General features: G+C 43.5%; 1 protein-coding gene across 1 annotated transcript in view; it reads left to right on the forward strand.

The window, feature by feature from the left end:
• The window catches only part of LOC127579065 (tumor necrosis factor receptor superfamily member 5-like), a 95,355-nt gene that overhangs the window by 35,418 nt on the left and 41,396 nt on the right, over positions 1-18,541 (forward strand). Inside the window, exon 2 of the mRNA XM_052031700.1 lies at positions 13,742-13,826. Within this exon, the coding sequence (XP_051887660.1) occupies positions 13,742-13,826 (85 nt within the window). The remainder of the gene's footprint in view (positions 1-13,741; positions 13,827-18,541) is intronic.

The following is an 18,541-nucleotide window of genomic DNA, read 5'->3' on the forward strand; positions in this document are numbered from 1 at the left end:
GACTTAATTTTTCTTCTGTTTTTGATTGAACATCACCCCTCCAGTTGTATATCAACTCTGTGTCCCATCTCCCTGCCATATCGGTTTAAATCTCCCCTAGAGCATGAGCAAACTCCCAGCAAGGACATTGGACTGGCTCTGGTTCAGGCGCGACGAGTCCTGCATGTACAGCTTCCACCTATTCCCAGAAACATTCCCAGAGATTTAAAAATCTAAAGCATTCCCACCTACACCATTCCACCATGACCTATCTTCTTATTCTAAGTAGGACTTTATTCCTTAGAGCATAGGAGACTGAGATGTGATCTTATAGAGGTGTATAAAATCATGTCGGGCATAGATAAGGTGAATGCACTCAGTCTTTTTCCCAGAGTTGGTGTATAAATAACTAGAGGGCGTAGGTTTAAGGTGAGAGGGGAAAGATTTAAGAGGAACATGAGGGGCAGCTTTTTTACACAAAAGGTGATATCCATGTGGAATGAGCTGCCAGAGGAAGTAGTTGAGGCAGGTACAATAACAGTGTTTAAAAGACAGTTGGACAGGTACATGGATAGGAAAGGTTTAGAAAATTATGGGCTAAACGCTGGCAAATGGGACTAGCTTGGATGGGGCGTCTTGATCGGCATGGACCAGCTGGGCCAAAGGGCCTGTTTCCTTGCTGAATGCCTTTATTAGAACCATAGAAACCATAGAACAATACAGCACAATACAGGCCCTGTTGGCCCACCATGTTGTGCCGACCTTTAAACCTTGCCTAAGACGATCTAACCCCTTCCTCCCACATGTCCCTCTATCTTAAATTCCTCCATATGCTTATCTAACAATCCCTTGAACTTGACCAATGTATCAGCCTCCACCACTACCCCAGGCAGCGCATTCCATGCACCAACCACTCTCTGGGTGAAAAACCTCCCTCTGACATCTCCCTTGAACTTCCCACCCATTACCTTAAAAACCATGCCCTCTTGTATTGAGCATTGGTGCCCTGGGATAGAGGCGCTGGCTGTCCACTCTATCTATTCCTCTTAATATTTTGTATACCTCTATCATGTCTCCTCTCATCCTCCTCTCCAATGAGTAAAGCCCCAGCTCCTTTAGTTTCTCCCCATAATCCATACTCTCTAATCCAGGCAGCATCCTGACAAATCTCCTCTGCACCCTTTCCAATGCCTCCACATCCTTCCTATAATGAGGCGACCAGAACTGGACAGAGTACTCTAAGAGTGGTCTAACCAGAGTTTTGTAAAGCTGCGTCATTACTTTGCGGCTCTTAAACTCGATCCCACGACTTATGAAAGCTAACATCCCATATGCTTTCTTAACTATCCTATCCACCTGTGAGGTAACTTTCAGTGATCTGTGGATATGAACCCACAGATCCCTCTGCTCCTCCACACTACCCAGAATCCTGCCATTAACCTTGTACTCCGCCTTGGAGTTAGTCCTTCCAAAGTGTACCACCTCACACTTCTCCGGATTGAACTCCATCTGCCACTTCTCAGCCCAGCTCTGCATCCTATCAATATCCCTCTGTAAGCTTCAACAGCCCTCCACACTATCCACAACACCACTGAATTTTAAATTCAGAAGCATGTGTCACTGGAAGTCATCTAAAGATTATAGTCTTAGATGCCCTCCTCTTTAATCTGCTATCTAACTCCCTAAATTCACATTGCAGGACATCATCCTCTTTGTCGATGCATGTTCATGGTAGCAGTGTGCACTATGACTACTGGCTGTTCATCCTCTCCCTGCAGAATGCCCTGCAGCCCTTTTGGAACATACCTGACCCTGAGGCCAGGGAGACAAAAACAGGGAAACAAAAGGAGACAGTTTGAGAGTCTTGTTGGCGACCACAGAATCACTTGTCTGCTCCCTTTACAGTTGCGTCCCCCATCACCATAGCACCTCTTAGACTTTTTCCTCCCACTTTCCTTCCATTTTGTGAAAACTGAGCCACTTATCTCAATTCTGTTTTCAGTCAGTAGGCCAATGGCCTGTCCATGCCAATATATTACTCTCAGCCTTGTTCGCTTTTATCTGTTCAAGAAAGGAAGTGTGTTTGTATGCGTGGTATGTGTGTTTGTATGTATGTATAAATACATCAGAAAATGGAATAACGCTAGAGAAGTAACTTGCTTTATCTCTACATTTAGAAAGTACAACAAGCCTAGAGAACTGTAAATCAATTAGCTGAACATCAGTGTTAAGAAATATAATAAAACCCTCAGTCAAAGATGAAATTGAAAAGCGCCTGGACTCTGAAAGTGTAATGAAGAATAGTTGGCTTGCAGTCCAAAGGGGAAAGTCATTCTCGATCAAGATACTGATGCCTGTCTTTAGCCACATTAGTTTGCCTAATACTTTTTTCCAGTGATGAAGATTTTTTAGCATCTCCCCTCACTACTGCCCCTTGATTATCTATTATTACTGGGATGTTTTTGATGTCTCCCACTGTAAAGACTGATCAAAAATAATGGATGCTCTGCCATTTCTCGATTTTCCATTGTTAATCCCCAAAGTCGCATCCCCAACATTTTGGGGCAGGCACGGTAGCATAGCGGTTAGTGTAACGCTATTACGGCGCCAGCAATCGGGGTTCAATTCCCGCCGCTGTCTGTAAGGAGTTTGTACGTTCTCCCCGCAACTGCGTGGGTTTCCTCCGGGTGCTCTGGTTTCCTCCCACGTTCCAAAGATGTACGGGTTAGTAGGTTAACAAGGGTGTAATTGGGCGGCACGGGCTCATTGAGCCGGAAGGGCCTGTTACCCTGTTGTAGAAATAAAGCTTTAAAATTTTCTTTTAAATATACCTGTATAAACTCCATCAATCTGTTTTTATATTATTTAATAACTGCACACATTAAGAGTTCACATATAAAAGTCAAAGCTCTGTCAGCATAGTCAAGTCTAGTCGAGCTTATTGTCATGTGCACAGTTCGGTGAGGTACAGGTACAATGAAAAACTTGCTTGCAGCAGTGTCACAGGCACATTGGTTCAGACAACACACAACATAAATTATGCATAAATTGTACAAGACAGTAAAGAAGAAGGCTGCAAAACATGGATATAATAACACAATAAGAAACAAGTCCATGGTAGTACAAGAGGTGGTCTGTAGTGTTCCATTGCTGAGGTAGGGTTAGGGATGTGCAGGTCGGTTCAAGAACTGATGGTTGTAGTAAAGTAGCTGTTCCTGAACCTGATGGTGAGGGGCTTCAGGCTTCTGTCCCTGCTGCCCCACAGTAGCAGCGAGCAGAACGATAGATGCCGCCACCTTGCCTTGCGGCAGCACCTTATGTACATGCTTTCAATGGTGGGAGGGCTGTGCCTTTGGTGGACCGGGCTGTGTCCACTGCTCTGTGCAGCTTCTTGCGTTCCGGTGCCTTGGAATTGCCGTATCAGGCCATGATTGCAACCAATCAGGATACATTCAACAGTGCATCTGTAGAGGTTTGTTAGAGTGTTTGGCGAATCGCCAAATCTCCTTCAGCTTCTAGGAAAGCAGAGGCACTGGCACGCCTTCTTTGTGATTACATCTACATGCTGGGCCCAGGACAAGTCATCCGAGACGTTAACATGCAGAAATTTGAAGCGGCTAACTCTCTCCACCTCTGACCCACCAATGAAAACTGGCGTGTGGTGTCCTGGCTTCTTCTGTCTGAAGTCAACAATTCTGTGACTATAAGGTGTATATTTTGGAATGAAGAATAAGGAGGCCAGTTAGACCTTGGAAGAAGTGTCTAAATTGGGTAGCTGAGTGGAGGCAGATATACCAGTCACTGTAGGTGATAGCAACATAAGTGAATAAGAACATAGGTACAGGAGAAGGCCACATGGTTCTTCAGCCTGGTCAGAAATTCAAATCTTGGCCAAACTACACCAGCTCCACTTTCCAGTCCTAAAGCCATGTGCTTCAAGTCCTCTCGTGCTCCAAAATCTACCAATCTTGGTCGTGAATACACTCAACAACTGAACATCCACAGTCCTTTGCAGTACAGAATTCCAACAATTCACAACCTCTGAGGGAAGAATTCTCTTGAACTCACTTCTGAGAGGCAGTTCTCCAACCCTTCTAGTCTCTTTAGCCAGGGGAAACGTTCTCCTACTTTTTCTTCTTCGTCAGTCCTTCAGGATCAAGGACGGCTTGCTTCCACTCTGGTTCTGTGGTGACTGATGAGGCCAATGTGGTAGCTGCAGACAATTCTAGATGTGGGGCAGGAGGTGCCAGTTGGGGAGGGTGGGTGACTGCACTCTTTCTGCTGCTAATGCAGGGCCTGTCTGTGTACTCTAGACGCATGGTCTTGAGGTTCTTGATATCCTAAATGTGCTTCCGCATTGACTGGTCATGGGCCAGCCATTTTCAAGTGTCTTTGGGGGTATTGAACTTAGAACAATACAGCACAGAAGCAGGCCCTTTGGCCCACAATGTCAGTACCGAACAGAATTCCACATTAAACTAACCACTTCTGCCTGCAGGTGGTCCATGTCCTTTCATTCCATATCTAAAAGCCTCTTAAAACGCTTCTGTCGTATGTTTCCATCACCACCACCCAAGGCAGCGCATTCCAGGCACCTACTACTGGTGTGTAAAAAAAAAATCCACTTGTGTGCACATCTCCTTTAAACTTTCACCTTATCTCCTTAAAGCTTTGTCTGCTAGTATTTGACATTTCCACCCTGGGAAAAAGATACTGACCATCTACCCTGTCCAGGCCTTTCATAATTGTATAAACCTCTGTCAGGTCTCCCCTCAGCCTCCGGTGCTCCAGAGAAATCAGCTCAAGTTTGTCCAACCTCTCCTTATAGCTCAAAACCTCTAATCCAGGCAGCATCCTGGTGAAACTCTTCTGCACCCTTTCCAAAGCCTCCACACCCTTCCAGTAATGGGATGACCAGAACTGTTCGCAGTACTCCCAAGCGTGACCTTCTTCAATGAGCCTTGGAGCATATTCATGAATCTGTTTCTTAGTTCACGGCAATCTCTTCCTATGATAGACCTTGGAATTGAGTGTCATTTTCACAAGCCTGATGTTGGGCAGGCAGAACTTTCTTGCTTTTTCCCCCCTCAAGCCTTTTAATAAATTTAAATTTCAAAAAAACCCCTGTAGATGCTGGAAGTTAGAAACAAAAGCAGCAAATGCTGGAAACACTCAGCAGGTCAGGCAGCATCTGTGGAGAGAGAAACAGAGTTAAAGTCAGAAAAAGGTTGTTCTAAGAAGGTGGGGAGGGATGGATACGATAAAAAAGGTAACTTTGATAGGTGGAAACCAGGATTGCTTTGGGAATGAGTCATTAATGGGGCAGTTAGAAGGTGACAAAGGAGTGTGATGTGTTGGCAGGTCAGGGTGGGCTAATGGAGAGGGAATAAAACTGAGCCAATACATTTATATATTTCACTGGTATACTTATTCGTATAAATTCCAGAAAATAAAGGCCCATTCTATTTAAACTCTCCTCAAAAAGCAGCCCTTTTGTCCCAGGAAACAATCTATTGAACTTTCATTGCTACATGTCTTAAATAAATCCTTCCTTGAGTAAGATGAAAACTATAAACACTAATCCAGATAAAGGTGTTCTCTAATGGGTGCGCTAAATTATCATGGCAGAGTATCTTTAAGCATGGGTAGGTTATTCTCCTCAGGTGTGTTTTCATACTCCACTGAACAGGAGGGTAAATTGGTGTGTCTGCTTTGGAACAACTACAAGAGCTTACAGTTTCAACATACGAATAGTTTTGGCGTGCTGCCTTTCAAGTAAATATATCCTTCTGGATATATGTGCACCGAGTCAAAATACCTAGGAGAAGACATTACAAATTGGCTGCAAGGTAGTTTTTCTTTGAAGTTGTTAGAGGATATCAATGGTTCAAGTTGTGGTGAGCTTGTGGCACTTATACTGACTTTTCAGTGCTATCCTGTAAGTACTTGCCTGGACTCTCAGCCCCTTAATGTGTATTGATGAAAGATGGTGTTCCGCAGGGATCTGTTCTGGGACCCCTGCTATCTGTGATTTTTATAAATGACTTGAAAGAGGACGTGGAAGGATGGGTTAGTAAGTTTGCTGATGATACAAAGGTTGGTGGTGTTGTGGATAGTGTAGAGGGTTGCTGTAGATTACAACAGGGTATTGATAGGATGCAGACCTGGGCTGAGAAGTGGCAGATGGAGTTCAACCCGGAAGTGTGAAGTGATACACTTCGGGAGATCGAATTTGAAAGCAGAATACAAGGTTAATGGTGGGACTCAGCAGTGTGGAGGAACAGAGGGATCTTGGGGTCCACGTCCTTAAGGTTGCCACGCAGTTCAATAGGATTGTTAAGAAGGCGTATGGTGTGTTGGCCTTCATTAGTCAGGGTATTGAGTTCAAGAGCCATGAGGTAATGTTGCAGCTCTATAGAACTCTGGTTAGACCACACTTGGAGTATGGTGTTCAGTTCTGCTTGCCTCATTATAGGAAGGATGTGGAGGCTTTGGAGAGGGTGCAGAGGAGATTTACCAGGATGCTGCCTGGATTGGAGAGCATGTCTAATAAGGATTGGTTGAGTGAGCTAGGGCTTTTCTCTTTGGAGACAGGAGGATGAGAGGTGACTTGATAGAGGTGTACAAGATGATAAGAGGCATAGATCGAGTGGACAGTCAGAGACTTTTTCCCAGGGTGACAATGGCTAACACGAGGGGACATAATTTTAAGGTAATTGGAGGAAGGTATAAGGGGGATGTCAGGGGTAAGTTTTTTACACGGAGAGTGGTGGGTGTGTGAAACGCACTGCTGGCAGTGGTTGTGGGGGCAGGTACATTAGGAACATTTAAGAGACCTTTAGATAGACACATGAATGATGAGGGAAGGGTTAGATATATCTTAGAGCAGGATGAAATGTCGGCACAACATTGTGGGCCGAAGGGCCTGTACCGTGCTGTGGTGTTCTATGTTCTATGCAAAGCACTGCAAGCCGCAGTGGCAAGAGTCAGTGGTGTTTACCTATCACTGGATTACTGCATGCACTAAGTTCAACTATTGAATAGCAGTGGGACAACTTGGTTACCATGCCTGGCTATTGAATGGGTGGAGGAAGGAGATGACGTTAACATCCAAAGCACTGAGCATAGAAAAACAATACTGCTGACGGAGATTGGGCATTTTGACAAGTACCCTCACAGTAATAACATATAAGATGTCTTGCAAAAAGACCTGGTGCAGAAACCAGAAGATTGCTTAAATACTAAGCCCTTAGAAATAACTGAAAGCTATTGTAAATTGGTAAATTGTTTTATTATTGTCTCATGTACTGAGGTACAGTGAAAAACTTGTCTTGCATACCTGTTCATACAGATCAATTCATTACACAGTACATTGAGGTAGTACAAGGTAAAACAATAACAGAATGCCGAATAAAGTGTCACAGCTGCAGAGGAAGTGCAGTGCAGGCAGACAATAAAGTGCAAGATCATAACGAGGTAGATTGTGAGGTCAAGAGTCCAATTTATCATACTAGGGAACTGTTCAATAGTCTTATAACAGTGGGATAGAAGCTGTCCTTGAGCCTGGTGGTATGTGCTTTCAGGCTTTTGTATCTCCTGCCTGATGGGAGAGGGGAGAAGAGAGAATGTCCAGGGTGGGTGGGGTCTTTGACTATGTTGGCTGCTTTACTGAGGCAACGAGAAGTGTAGACAGAGTCCATGGAGGGAAGGCTAGTTTCTATGATGTGCTGAGCTGTGTCCACAACTTGCTGCAGTTTCTTGCGGTCACGGGCAGAGCAGTTACCACACCAAGCTGTGGTGCATCCGGATAGGATACTTTCTGTGATGCATTGATAAAAGTTGAGTGAGAGTCAAAGGGGACATACAAATTTCTTTAGCCTCCTGAGGAAGTAGAGGAGCTGGTGAACTTTCTTGGCCATGGCGTTTGGGACAGGGAGCCAGAATCCAGGTGAGACCATTAGTGAGTACATTAAGGAAATCATCCTTGCATTGTGAATTTGTTGCCTTTTTAGCTTGTGCCTTCAATGGTAGGTTTGTGTGTGGGCTGGTAGGTGTATGAATTCAGTCAAAACCTGATGTTCAGATTTCCGTGTAAAACTGTTGTGTCAATGGAAATGGCATCCAAGAATGCGAGAGAATTTTGTCTACAGTCAGCTGCAGTAATATCAAAGGATATCAAACTGAGTCCAGAATATTGGTGAGACTAGGTCAGTCGGTTGCTATGACTGTAGAGATCATTAGTCTTGCATGTTTGGAATAGCCAAATGTTTTAGTTTCCAAAGGAAAGGTTGCATTTCAACAGCCTGCAGATCTGAGGCTAATGCAAACATCAAAGTCAATTTCAGTGGCAATTCAAAATGACAATAGAAAGGCGAACTTCATAATTTTGAAGTTTATTTAGACAAGGATGAACTGGAATTATATTAGTACCCATGCAGCAAGCAGACAGACTTTCATACGAAGATGTTGATTAACTGCATGGGCATGTGAATTGATATTGCTGCAGATAGTTTGATGATGAATCAGGACACTAAACACCAGCTAGTTTAGCCAGTCACAATTAAAGAAAAACACTGCATTTGGAAAGTCTCTGCTGGTTATGTTTTACAGGTATTAGGGCAAATGCCTGTGCACAATGAAATGTTGACAAAGGTAGCTAGCAGGACCTCGAAGTGTTCTGCTCCTGCACAATGTCACCCTGTGGAGTTATGCCTTCAGCCAAGTTTTCCAGGTCACTATGGAATGGATCATTGCGTGTAACCTTGACAGTATGTTCAATGTCATGGCTAGAAGAAGGAAATCTTTTGTGCGTGTTCAGGAATTTACATGAGAACATTGTTAAGTTGAAGTGAAGTAAATACACCTGATGGCCTGCAACTAGTGAGAGCTGAAGTAGAGGCCATCATAAATGTGACAAAACTTGAAAATATAGCAGAGGTAAGGCTGTTTTGAGGAATGAGGCAGCATGCAATCGTGCTCATGTGTCATAAAGACAAAGAATATGAAATGGATGTAGAGTGAGGAACAACAAAGTGCAAGGAAAGCTTAACAAATGAAGGATTCCTTACCATGTGCAAGTTGAAGCTGGTATGTGACGATGTAGGCTTCACGATAATCTGTGCAATAGATCTCATACTTGCATGAGGATTTATGGCAATTGGTAACAAATCCAGAAGGAAGCACTTTTGAAACCAGGATGTTTTGTATGCTTTCACAATTTGTATTTTCTGGGGACCTAGGGTTTATTGCCCTTGAGAAGATTATAGTGAGCCACTTCCTTTAACTGCTGTAGTCTTTCTGCTTCATGCTTTTGGGAGAGAATGCCAGGACTTAAACCAGCTATGATAAAGGAATGTTCATATATTTCCGAGTCAGGATGGCGAGCAACCTGGAGGAAAGCCTACAGGCAGTGATGTTCTGGTGCACCCGCTACACTTGTCCTCCCAAGTGGGAGAGAGTAGAGATCTGGGAGGTGCTGTTGGAGTAGCCTGGGTGAGTAACTGTGGTGCATTCTGTAGACAGTGCCCACTGTATCCACCGTGTGCTTGTAGTGGAGGGAATAAGAACATAAGAAATAGTAGAATTTGGGACTCGTGCCTTCTGTGCCATTCGATAAGATCTAGTTTAATCTTTTGCCTCAGCACCACTTTCCAGCACTAACCCAATAACCTGTGATTCCCGTAATACTGAAAAAAAATATGGATCTCTTTCATGAATATGCTCAGTGAATTGGCCTCTTGACTAGAGAATCCCAAAGCTGTGAATTGGCCTCTTGACTAGAGAATCCCAAAGTTGTGTAAAATGCAGACGATGAGGACTTCTGAAATCCCAGACAAAACCCAGAAGCACTCAGTGTTGCAATGGGTCTAAGAGCAGACATTAAAAGGACAGACGGTCTTTGACCCGTGTAGAGCTGAGGAAATGAAACTTTCACTGATGTCAGTGAATTTGTTTATTATTGTCACATTTATCAAGATACAGTGAAAAGTTTTGTGTGCCATCCAGGCAGATCCTTTTGTGCATAAGTACAACAAGGTCGTATAAATAACGATAACAGAATGCAGAATATAGTGTTACAGTTACAGAGAAAGTGCAGTGCAGATGGACAAATAAAGTACAAGGGCTATGGCAAGGTAGATTGTGAGATCTTTATCGTATAAGAGGTCTGTTCAAGGGTCTTATAACAGCTGGATAGAAGCTGTCTTTGAGCCTGGTGGTCTGTGGTCTCAAGCTTTTGTATCTTCTGTCTGACGGAAGCCAGAAGAAGAGAGAATGACCAGGGTGGGAGGGGTCTTTGATTATGTTGGCTGCTTTCCCTCAGCAGCAAGAAGTGTAGACACAGTCAATGGAGGGGAGGCTGGTTATCCTGATGGACTGGATTGTGTTGACAACTTTCTGCAATTTCCTGTGGTCTTGGGCAGAGCAGTTGCCAAACTAAGCAATGATGCTTCAATTGAACTTGGTTTCTGCAGATGAATTCCACATTGCCACAACCTCGGAGAATTCACTTCTTGCCCTTCCTTTTAAACTAATCGATGCTGTGTCCCCACTCTTCCTTTAAACACACCCAGGCCTCGTTCCATCACTTTTAATCTCACTGGGGTTTATTTTGTTTCTCATGATCCCTTAAAACTCACTGGGTTTGCTGAAAAAATATTATACTATATAACATCTTTAAAAAAAGTTATTAAAAGCATGTTGGTGTAGTAATAAGAGGAATATCTTGTTGTCTGGAAAATCTGCCAGTCTAGTACACCACATTCCTGAGGGTGCCAGATTATTGGAGGAAGTTGTATTTCACTGTTGAAAATATAAAAAGGGAATAGACAAAAATATCTTTCTCTTTAAAAACAAAGGGAACATTGTCGTAATCCTTAAGCATGAACATGCTGCTGGCTTGTATCTATGTGTGAGCCTATTGGACTAGAGAGTCACATGGTATGCCTGCTTGGTTTTGGCAACATCACAAGCAGTCAGAGAAATAGTTTACGTGTTTCCTTGCCAGTAAACCTGTGCCACTTTTCAAAATATATATAGTGCATTAATACTTCTCTGTAGACATTAAAAACTTTGTTATTGGGAAGGCAGGGATTGACACAACAGTGTGAAAGCCTGAATGATAAGGCAATAACTAAGGGACTTATGAGTGTGAGGTCCTGGTCGGATGACCTAGTTGTCCTGGGAGTGACCAAGTCACTCTTGTGAAAACCTGGTCCAATTTCCTGGCTGTGCATGGGAATGTTGTACCTGCTGCGTTACCTGATCCATCTCTCCAAGTGAGACTCGCACTGGAAAATGCAATGTTGAATTTCTGAATAACGTCTGGTGACCCAGGCAGGGTGCTTGTCACATCCATGATAAATGCGTTTTCAGTTGTGTAACTGAAATAAACTAAACTCCGTTATCTAATTTCAAGGCTGTGCTCTATTGAAAGTCTTATTTAATTACCAATAAAACTTATTAGATTCTGCTTTTCAAACCCTTTGCAATAAAAGCCAGTGCAGCATTTTCTTCCCGTTTGCTGCACCCCTGATTCCTTCAGACCAGAGAACCATGTGGTGTGTCAGCTACATGAGGACTAGGTGTTTGAGGACACATAAATCCCTCCCCAAAAAATTAACATTTACTACTGTCTCTCCTTTTGAATAAAGTTCTACTTCTACAGGTATAAAAATGCAATCAAAGTACAGGGGGAGAAAAATGGAATGCAGAGAAGTAATGTGAAACTTGTGTGGAAACTTGGTTAGACCAGAGCTGAAGTCTTGTTCTGCTTTCCACATTTTAGGGGAACTAGAAAAGGTACAAAATAATTAGCGCAATGATATCAAAACCAAGAGCGTATACTTCTCAGGAAAGACTGAACATGCTGGGGCTTTTCTTCCAGAAAGTAGAAGACTTAAAGCGGTGACCTGATAGAGTCTTTATAACTGTACAATATTTATTCCATTTGTAAATTCCTTCAGCAAACAAAGCAGCTCATGGCTGCATGACCTGGACAATGGTCAGGCATGGGCTGATGCGCACAATGTAATATTCACACCAGGCAAGTGCCAGGCAATGACCATCTCCAACAAGACAGGGTTTAGCACCTACCCTTGACATTCAGTGGCATTACCAATATTGAATCCTTGACATCAACACCCTTGGGAGGCCACCAGTGACCAGAAAAACAACTGCATCAACCATATAAATGCCAGCGTTACAGGAGCAGGTCAGAGACCCGGCATCCAGTGGCAAGTGACCCATTTCCTGACATCCCAAGGCCTTTCCACCGGCTGCCAGTCAGGAATGTGCAGGAATATTCTGCCTAAATGCACAGCTCCAACAGCTCTCAATAAACACCACACCAGCTAGGGTAATCTCATTGCTGCCGTCAGGCAGGAGGTACAGGAGCCTGAAGACCCGCACCTCAAGGTTCAACAACAGCTTCTTCCCCACTGCCGTCAGGTTCCTGAACCCACCTGAAAAACCCTAATTCTACCTCGAACTTTATTTCCCTCAATGTACACTGATGTTGTTACGTTTGTTTTTGTTTATTTTGTTGTGCATGTTATTTATAATTAATGTTAAGTTTACGTAATTTATGTTTGTAATGTACTGTGCTGCTGCTGCAAAAGGTAATTCCCATGGCGTTTTTACCCTGGGTGTGTGTGCCCATTGACAATAAATGAACTTGAACTTAAAAGAGCCAACGATTGGCACCCCATTAACCACCCTGCCCACTCTCTCCCTCCAATCGCAGCACGCAGTGGCTGCAGTGTGTCCATCAACGTACAGACCTCTCCAGCAGCATCCCCCAAACCCGTGATCTCTAACACCAAGGAGGACGAGGGCAGCAGATGCACGGGGAACACCACACGCTGTGGGTTCCCCATGTGGTACACCATCCTGATATGGAAACACACTGCCGATCCTTCTTCATCATTGGGCCTAATCCTGCGTCTCCCTCCTCCGTAACAGCGTGGGAGCGCCTTACCAGAAGGACTGCAGCAGCTCAAGAAGGCAGCTTGCCACCACCTTCTCAAGGGAAGTCAGGGGATGGGCAGTAAATGCTGACCTTGCCAGTGACGCCCACATCCTGAAAAGTGAATATAAAGTACCTAAACAGAGTAGAACTGAAATGAATGTTTTCACATCGTGAGACAGGGACAAGAGACCATAAATATATTATCAGATATCTAAACAAATCAGCTGTGATGTTATAAAATGGCAAAGCTTGCTGCTCCTTCTATTTCTTCTGTTCTTGTATAAAGGTAATCACTGATAAATAAGAAATTTCAGGAGAAACGTCCTGACTAGAAAACAGAAAGTGAACACACTACATTGAGTATAGAAGCATAAATCCACTCAGACTAACGTGAGGGAGAAAGAAAGATGTGTTGGGTCAGGTGAAAAAAAAGATGGACACATGTTTGTATGAAGGATGAACACTGCAGGACACAGTGGTGAAGAATTTATGTGCTATGACTCAATGCAATACAGTTGTAAACCATGCATTTGTAAGCTCAAAAGAGGATTTGGATATATACTTGAAAGGAATAACTTGAACAGCTATGGGTTTGTGATTAGCTTAAAAGCCCATTCAAAAACTGACACAAGGCGTATTTAACAGTCTCCTGCTGACCTGCAAGGTTCTATGCTTTTATTCAGTGATGGTCTTTGTCAGTGGATGAGTTGAAGGGGCTGACTTTAATTAAGAAGCAGGTGCATGAAGGCGGCCTACTCCTAGTCTGAACATTTTGTGTCTGTGTTTTATTTTCAGTTTTGCGTTTATGCTTCCTCCAGCAACTGTGACAGTGAGACCCAGTACTTAAAGGATGGCCGGTGTTGCTTCAAATGTGGTCCTGGTAAGTACCTCGAGCGTGGGTTTTAACCACAGTGAGATTGGAGGGGGAGAAGTGATAGGAGCAAAAATAAGCTTTACTTAAGAACTGATACAAAGAAAGAGAGATTCATATTTGGCACAATGGCGACCTTTTTAAAGTGTAAAATAAAAACAGGAAATGCTCAGTATGTTAGTGGAGAGAATGACAGTTAAACATTTCAGGTCAATGACCTTTCACCAGAACTATGAAAAGTTATAAATTAAACATGTTTAAGCTGCAAATAAGGGTGGGAGTGAAGATAACAAACTGAATGTGAGAATGTAAGAAGCAGAAGTAGGCCATTTGGCCCGTCATGTCTACTCCACCATTCAGTAAGTTCATGGCTGATCATGTACCTTAGCACCACATTCTTGCACCAATGCCATTTCCCTTCATTCCCTAAATATCTAAATATTTATTGATTTCTCTCTTGAATATACTCAACAACTGAGCCTCTGGAGAAGAGATTTCTAAAGTTTCAGTGCGCCTGGGTTAAATTTCTTCTCACTTCAAATTTGGACACCTAGCCCTTTTTTTCTGAGACTCTGATTGCTGGTTTTACTCATCCCAGCAGAGAAAACCAGCTCTGCTTCTAAACCATCAAGCCCCAGAAGAATTTTGTACACTTCAATGAGATCACCTCCTTCCTCTAAACTTCACTCAGCACAGGCCCAGTCTGCTTAATCTCTCCTCAAAGGATCTCCTCCCTCCCTTTCCAGGAACCCATCTTTTGAACCTTTGTTGCACTCCCTGTATCACAGGTGTACCTCTCCCTATCTGGGGAGACCGGACCTGTATGTAATGTTCAGGTGTGGTCTCACTATGACCATGTATAATTGGAGAACTCCAGCAGTGAAGGCTAATGTACCATTTGCCTTTCTAGTTGCTTGCTGTACCTGATCATTAACTTCCAGTGATTTGTGTGCAGGGAGGCCCAGGTCCCCCTGAACACCAATATCTTTTAATCTTTCATCATTTAAAAAACATTCTGCTTTTCTAATTTTTCTGCCGATGCAAATTACCCCGCATGATATTCCACCTGCCTTGTTCTCTCTCCTTCACCTAATCTGTCCATATCCCCCTAGAGCTTCCCTGCCTCCTCCTCACACCCCACTCTACCACCTAGCTCTGGATCATTTACAAACTTGGATATATTACACTTGACCTCCCGTCCCCACACCCCTCCATCCCCCCCACTCCCAACTCCCCAGCTGCCATCCAAATCATTGATATAGGTTGTGACCACCATCCCTGCATTATCCTACTAGTCATAGTTCCCAATCTGAACATATCTCTTTATTCCTGCTCTCTGCTATCCAATGCTGATGTCTGTCATTTCTCTTGATAATGTGTGCTCTAATTTTGTTTAATAACCGCTTGTATGGAACCTTATCAAACACCTTCTGAAAGTCCAAATATACCACATCCATGGATTTGCCCTTATCCATTCTGCTGGTTATAACCTCAAAAATCTCTAACAAATTTATCGGACCTGGGTTTCCTTTCATTAATCTGTGTTGACTCTACACAATCCTATTATTGTTTTCCATTGCCACAGTCTTAATGATAGATCCTAGCGTTGTCCCTGCTACTGATCTCGGGTGATTGGCCTCTGGTTCCCATTTTCTCTCTCCCAGCTTCTTTAAATAATAAGGTTGCCTTTGCTCCCTCTCTATGTCTGTGGTAGGGTGGAGATGAAGAAAGGCTGAATGACAGATGTGGCGGTGGTGCTATCCGAGAGATGGCAGTGGAATCTTGTTTATTAACAGAAAGAAATGATTTTGAACTTTGACTCAATCCCTCATCGTAGGCTTAAAGCAGCGGTGTAGTTAATGCACAATGTGACGATTCATTGAATCGTGCAATGGTACGTCAAAGCAAGAAACCTCTCAACCCGTTGTTATTTTGCTGTCTCAGTTAGAGCTACCCCTTGTTGCCCGTAGTCCTGTGCTTCTTTCCCCTTAAGTGTTTATCCATTCTGTTTTGCCAGTTACTGCTGAACCTGCTTTCACTGGGCAATGCTTTGAAGATCACTACTTGCCACATCCTTTTCATAATCTCCCTCAAGGAGGGCAAATAGAAAGAGAAATGTTGTCTCTGTTTCCCTCTACACCAATGCTGTCTGGCCCGTTGAGTATCTCTAGCATTCTCCATTTTAGTTCAGGCTTCCAGCCTCTGCAATGTTGATTATTGTTAAAATATACTTTTCTTATTTGATAAAGATGTAATTAAGTTGTCTTTCCTCAAAGGCTGATGGATTTGCTTTATGGTTCCAGCATGTTTTATTTCAGGCCACTAACATTGTTTGCTTGGATGATTTATTCGTCGTTTTCCTGTTTAGGATTCTGTGCCTTTAGTGGTAGAAAGGTGCAGAAGATCAGCATTAAGGCCATTCAGTCCTTAAGCCCATTCTGCCGCGCAACTCTGAGTTCAGCTCTTCTGCATCGTGATTCCATTGAATCACTGTGGTTCCACATCCCATCATAATCTTATCTGTCTTGAAGCTTTTGAATTTAAGATAAGGGATAAGATATCTTTATTAGTCGCATGCACATCGAAACACACGGTGAAGTACGTCTTTTTGCGTAGAGTGTTCTGGGGGCAGCCCGCAAGTGTTGCCATGCTTCCGGCGCCAATATAGCATGCCCACAACTTCCTAACCCGTACGTCTTTGGAATGTGGGAGGAAACCGGAGCATCCGGAGGAAACCCATTCAGACACAGGCAGAATGTACAAACTCCTTACAGACTGTGGCCGGAATTGAACCTGGATCACTGGTGCTCTAATAGTGCTACAAATTTGCAAACATGCCTGCAAATTTACTGTCACAAGCGTGGAAATGCCGGGGATTGAACCCGGGACATCATACATGCAAAGCATGCACTGTCCCACTAAGCTAGAAGCTTTCAACTGAACTTGGTTTCTGTCATCTTTTCAGACGAACTCCACGTTGCCACAGTCCGGGACAATTCACTTCTTGTCCTTCACCAGTGTTTCCCTGAATGGCTGCGCGCAAATGTTAAGACTATGTCACTTTGTTCTGCACTTCCCGCCACAGGAGATGGTTCTAGAGTCATAGAGTTGTATAAGCGCAGAAACAGGCCATTTGGCCCACCATGTCCATGCTGACTGTTGTACTTATCTATACTAATCCCATTTACTGTCATTTGGTCTATACCCTTTTATGCCTTGGCTCTCGATCTATGATCTCAAATCCTTTAATCTCATTTTAAACGGCTTGCCAGTGAAACCTAAATCCCAAATATTAACAGAAAGAAATAATTTTAATCTTCGACTCAATGCCCTCATCGTCGACTTAAAGCTGCGGTGTAGTTAATGCACAACGTGACGGAATATTCATTGAATCGTGCAATGATACGTTGAAGCAAGAAGCCTCTCAGCCCGTTGTCATTTTGCTGCCTCAGTTAGAACTACCCCTTGTTGCTCGTAGTCTTCTGTTTATCCATTCTGTTTTGCCAGTTACCGCTGAACCTGCTTTCACCAGGCAATACTCTGAAGATCACTACTTGCCACATCCTTTTCATTAAGTTTCTCTTCCCGAGTTGGGCTGCTGCAGGAAGCGGGCTTTATTTTATCAAAAAAGTTTACAATTTTTTTAAACATCCAACAGGAGGGGCATAGATAGGGCGGAGAGTAAATAACTTGTTTTTCGGTAGCAGGAATGTATAAAACTAGAGGCATTGAGTTCAAGAGTTGGGAAGTTACGCTGCAGCTTTATAAAACTCTAGTTAGGCCACGTCTGGAGATTGGCATTCAGTTCTGATTGCCCCATTATAGGAAGGATGTGGAGGCTTTGGAAAGGGTGCTGCCTGGATTAGAGAGCATATACTATGAGGAGAGGTTGGACAAACTTGAATTGTTTGCTCAGGAGTGGTGGAGGCTGAGGGGAGACCTGACAGAAGATTATGAGGGGCATAGATAGAGTAGACAGCTGGTATCTTTTTTCCAGGGTCAAAATGTCTAATACTAGAGGGCATGCATTTAAGGTGAGAGGGGGTAAGATCAAAGGATTCACAGGGCAAGTTTTTTTTACATAGAGAGTGGTGCGTGCCTGGAATGCACTGCCAGGGGTGGTAGTGGACTCAAATACGATAGAGGTGTTTAAGAGGCTTGTAGATCAGCACATAAATATGCAGAGAATGGAGGGATATGGACTTGTGCAGGCAGAAGGGATTAGTTTATTTTGGCTTTTAATATCTAGTTTAATTAGTTTTGCTCAACATTGTGGGCTGAAGGGCCTGTTCCTGTGCTGTACTGTTCTATGTTCTAGAAGACATAGGTTTAGAGTCAGGAGATTTAAAAGGTATTGAGGAAGAATATTTTTCACCCAGATGGTGGTTGGAATCTGCAACACACTGCCTGAAGGGGTGGTGGAGGCAGAGACTCTCACAACATTTAAGAAACATCTGGATGAGCACTTGAATCACCAAGGCATAGACTGCTTCAGACCAAGTGGCTGGTAAATGGGATTGGTAGAGATAGGTACATGATGGTGTCATGGACATGGTGGGCCGAATGGCCTGTTTCTCTGCTGGACGGCTCTAAGATGTACTATTCCCCCTATTGCTTGGAATGTTGCTACCTTCTCCACTCTCTCCACCAACGCTGGCTCCATTCCAGTGGGTTTGTTTTATGTGCTGTACAAGGTCTGGATTTCCTTAAAGTACGGTGGCTAG

Source organism: Pristis pectinata, chromosome 16 (genome assembly GCF_009764475.1).
Source record: "Pristis pectinata isolate sPriPec2 chromosome 16, sPriPec2.1.pri, whole genome shotgun sequence".
NCBI classification, from domain to species: domain Eukaryota; kingdom Metazoa; phylum Chordata; class Chondrichthyes; order Rhinopristiformes; family Pristidae; genus Pristis; species Pristis pectinata.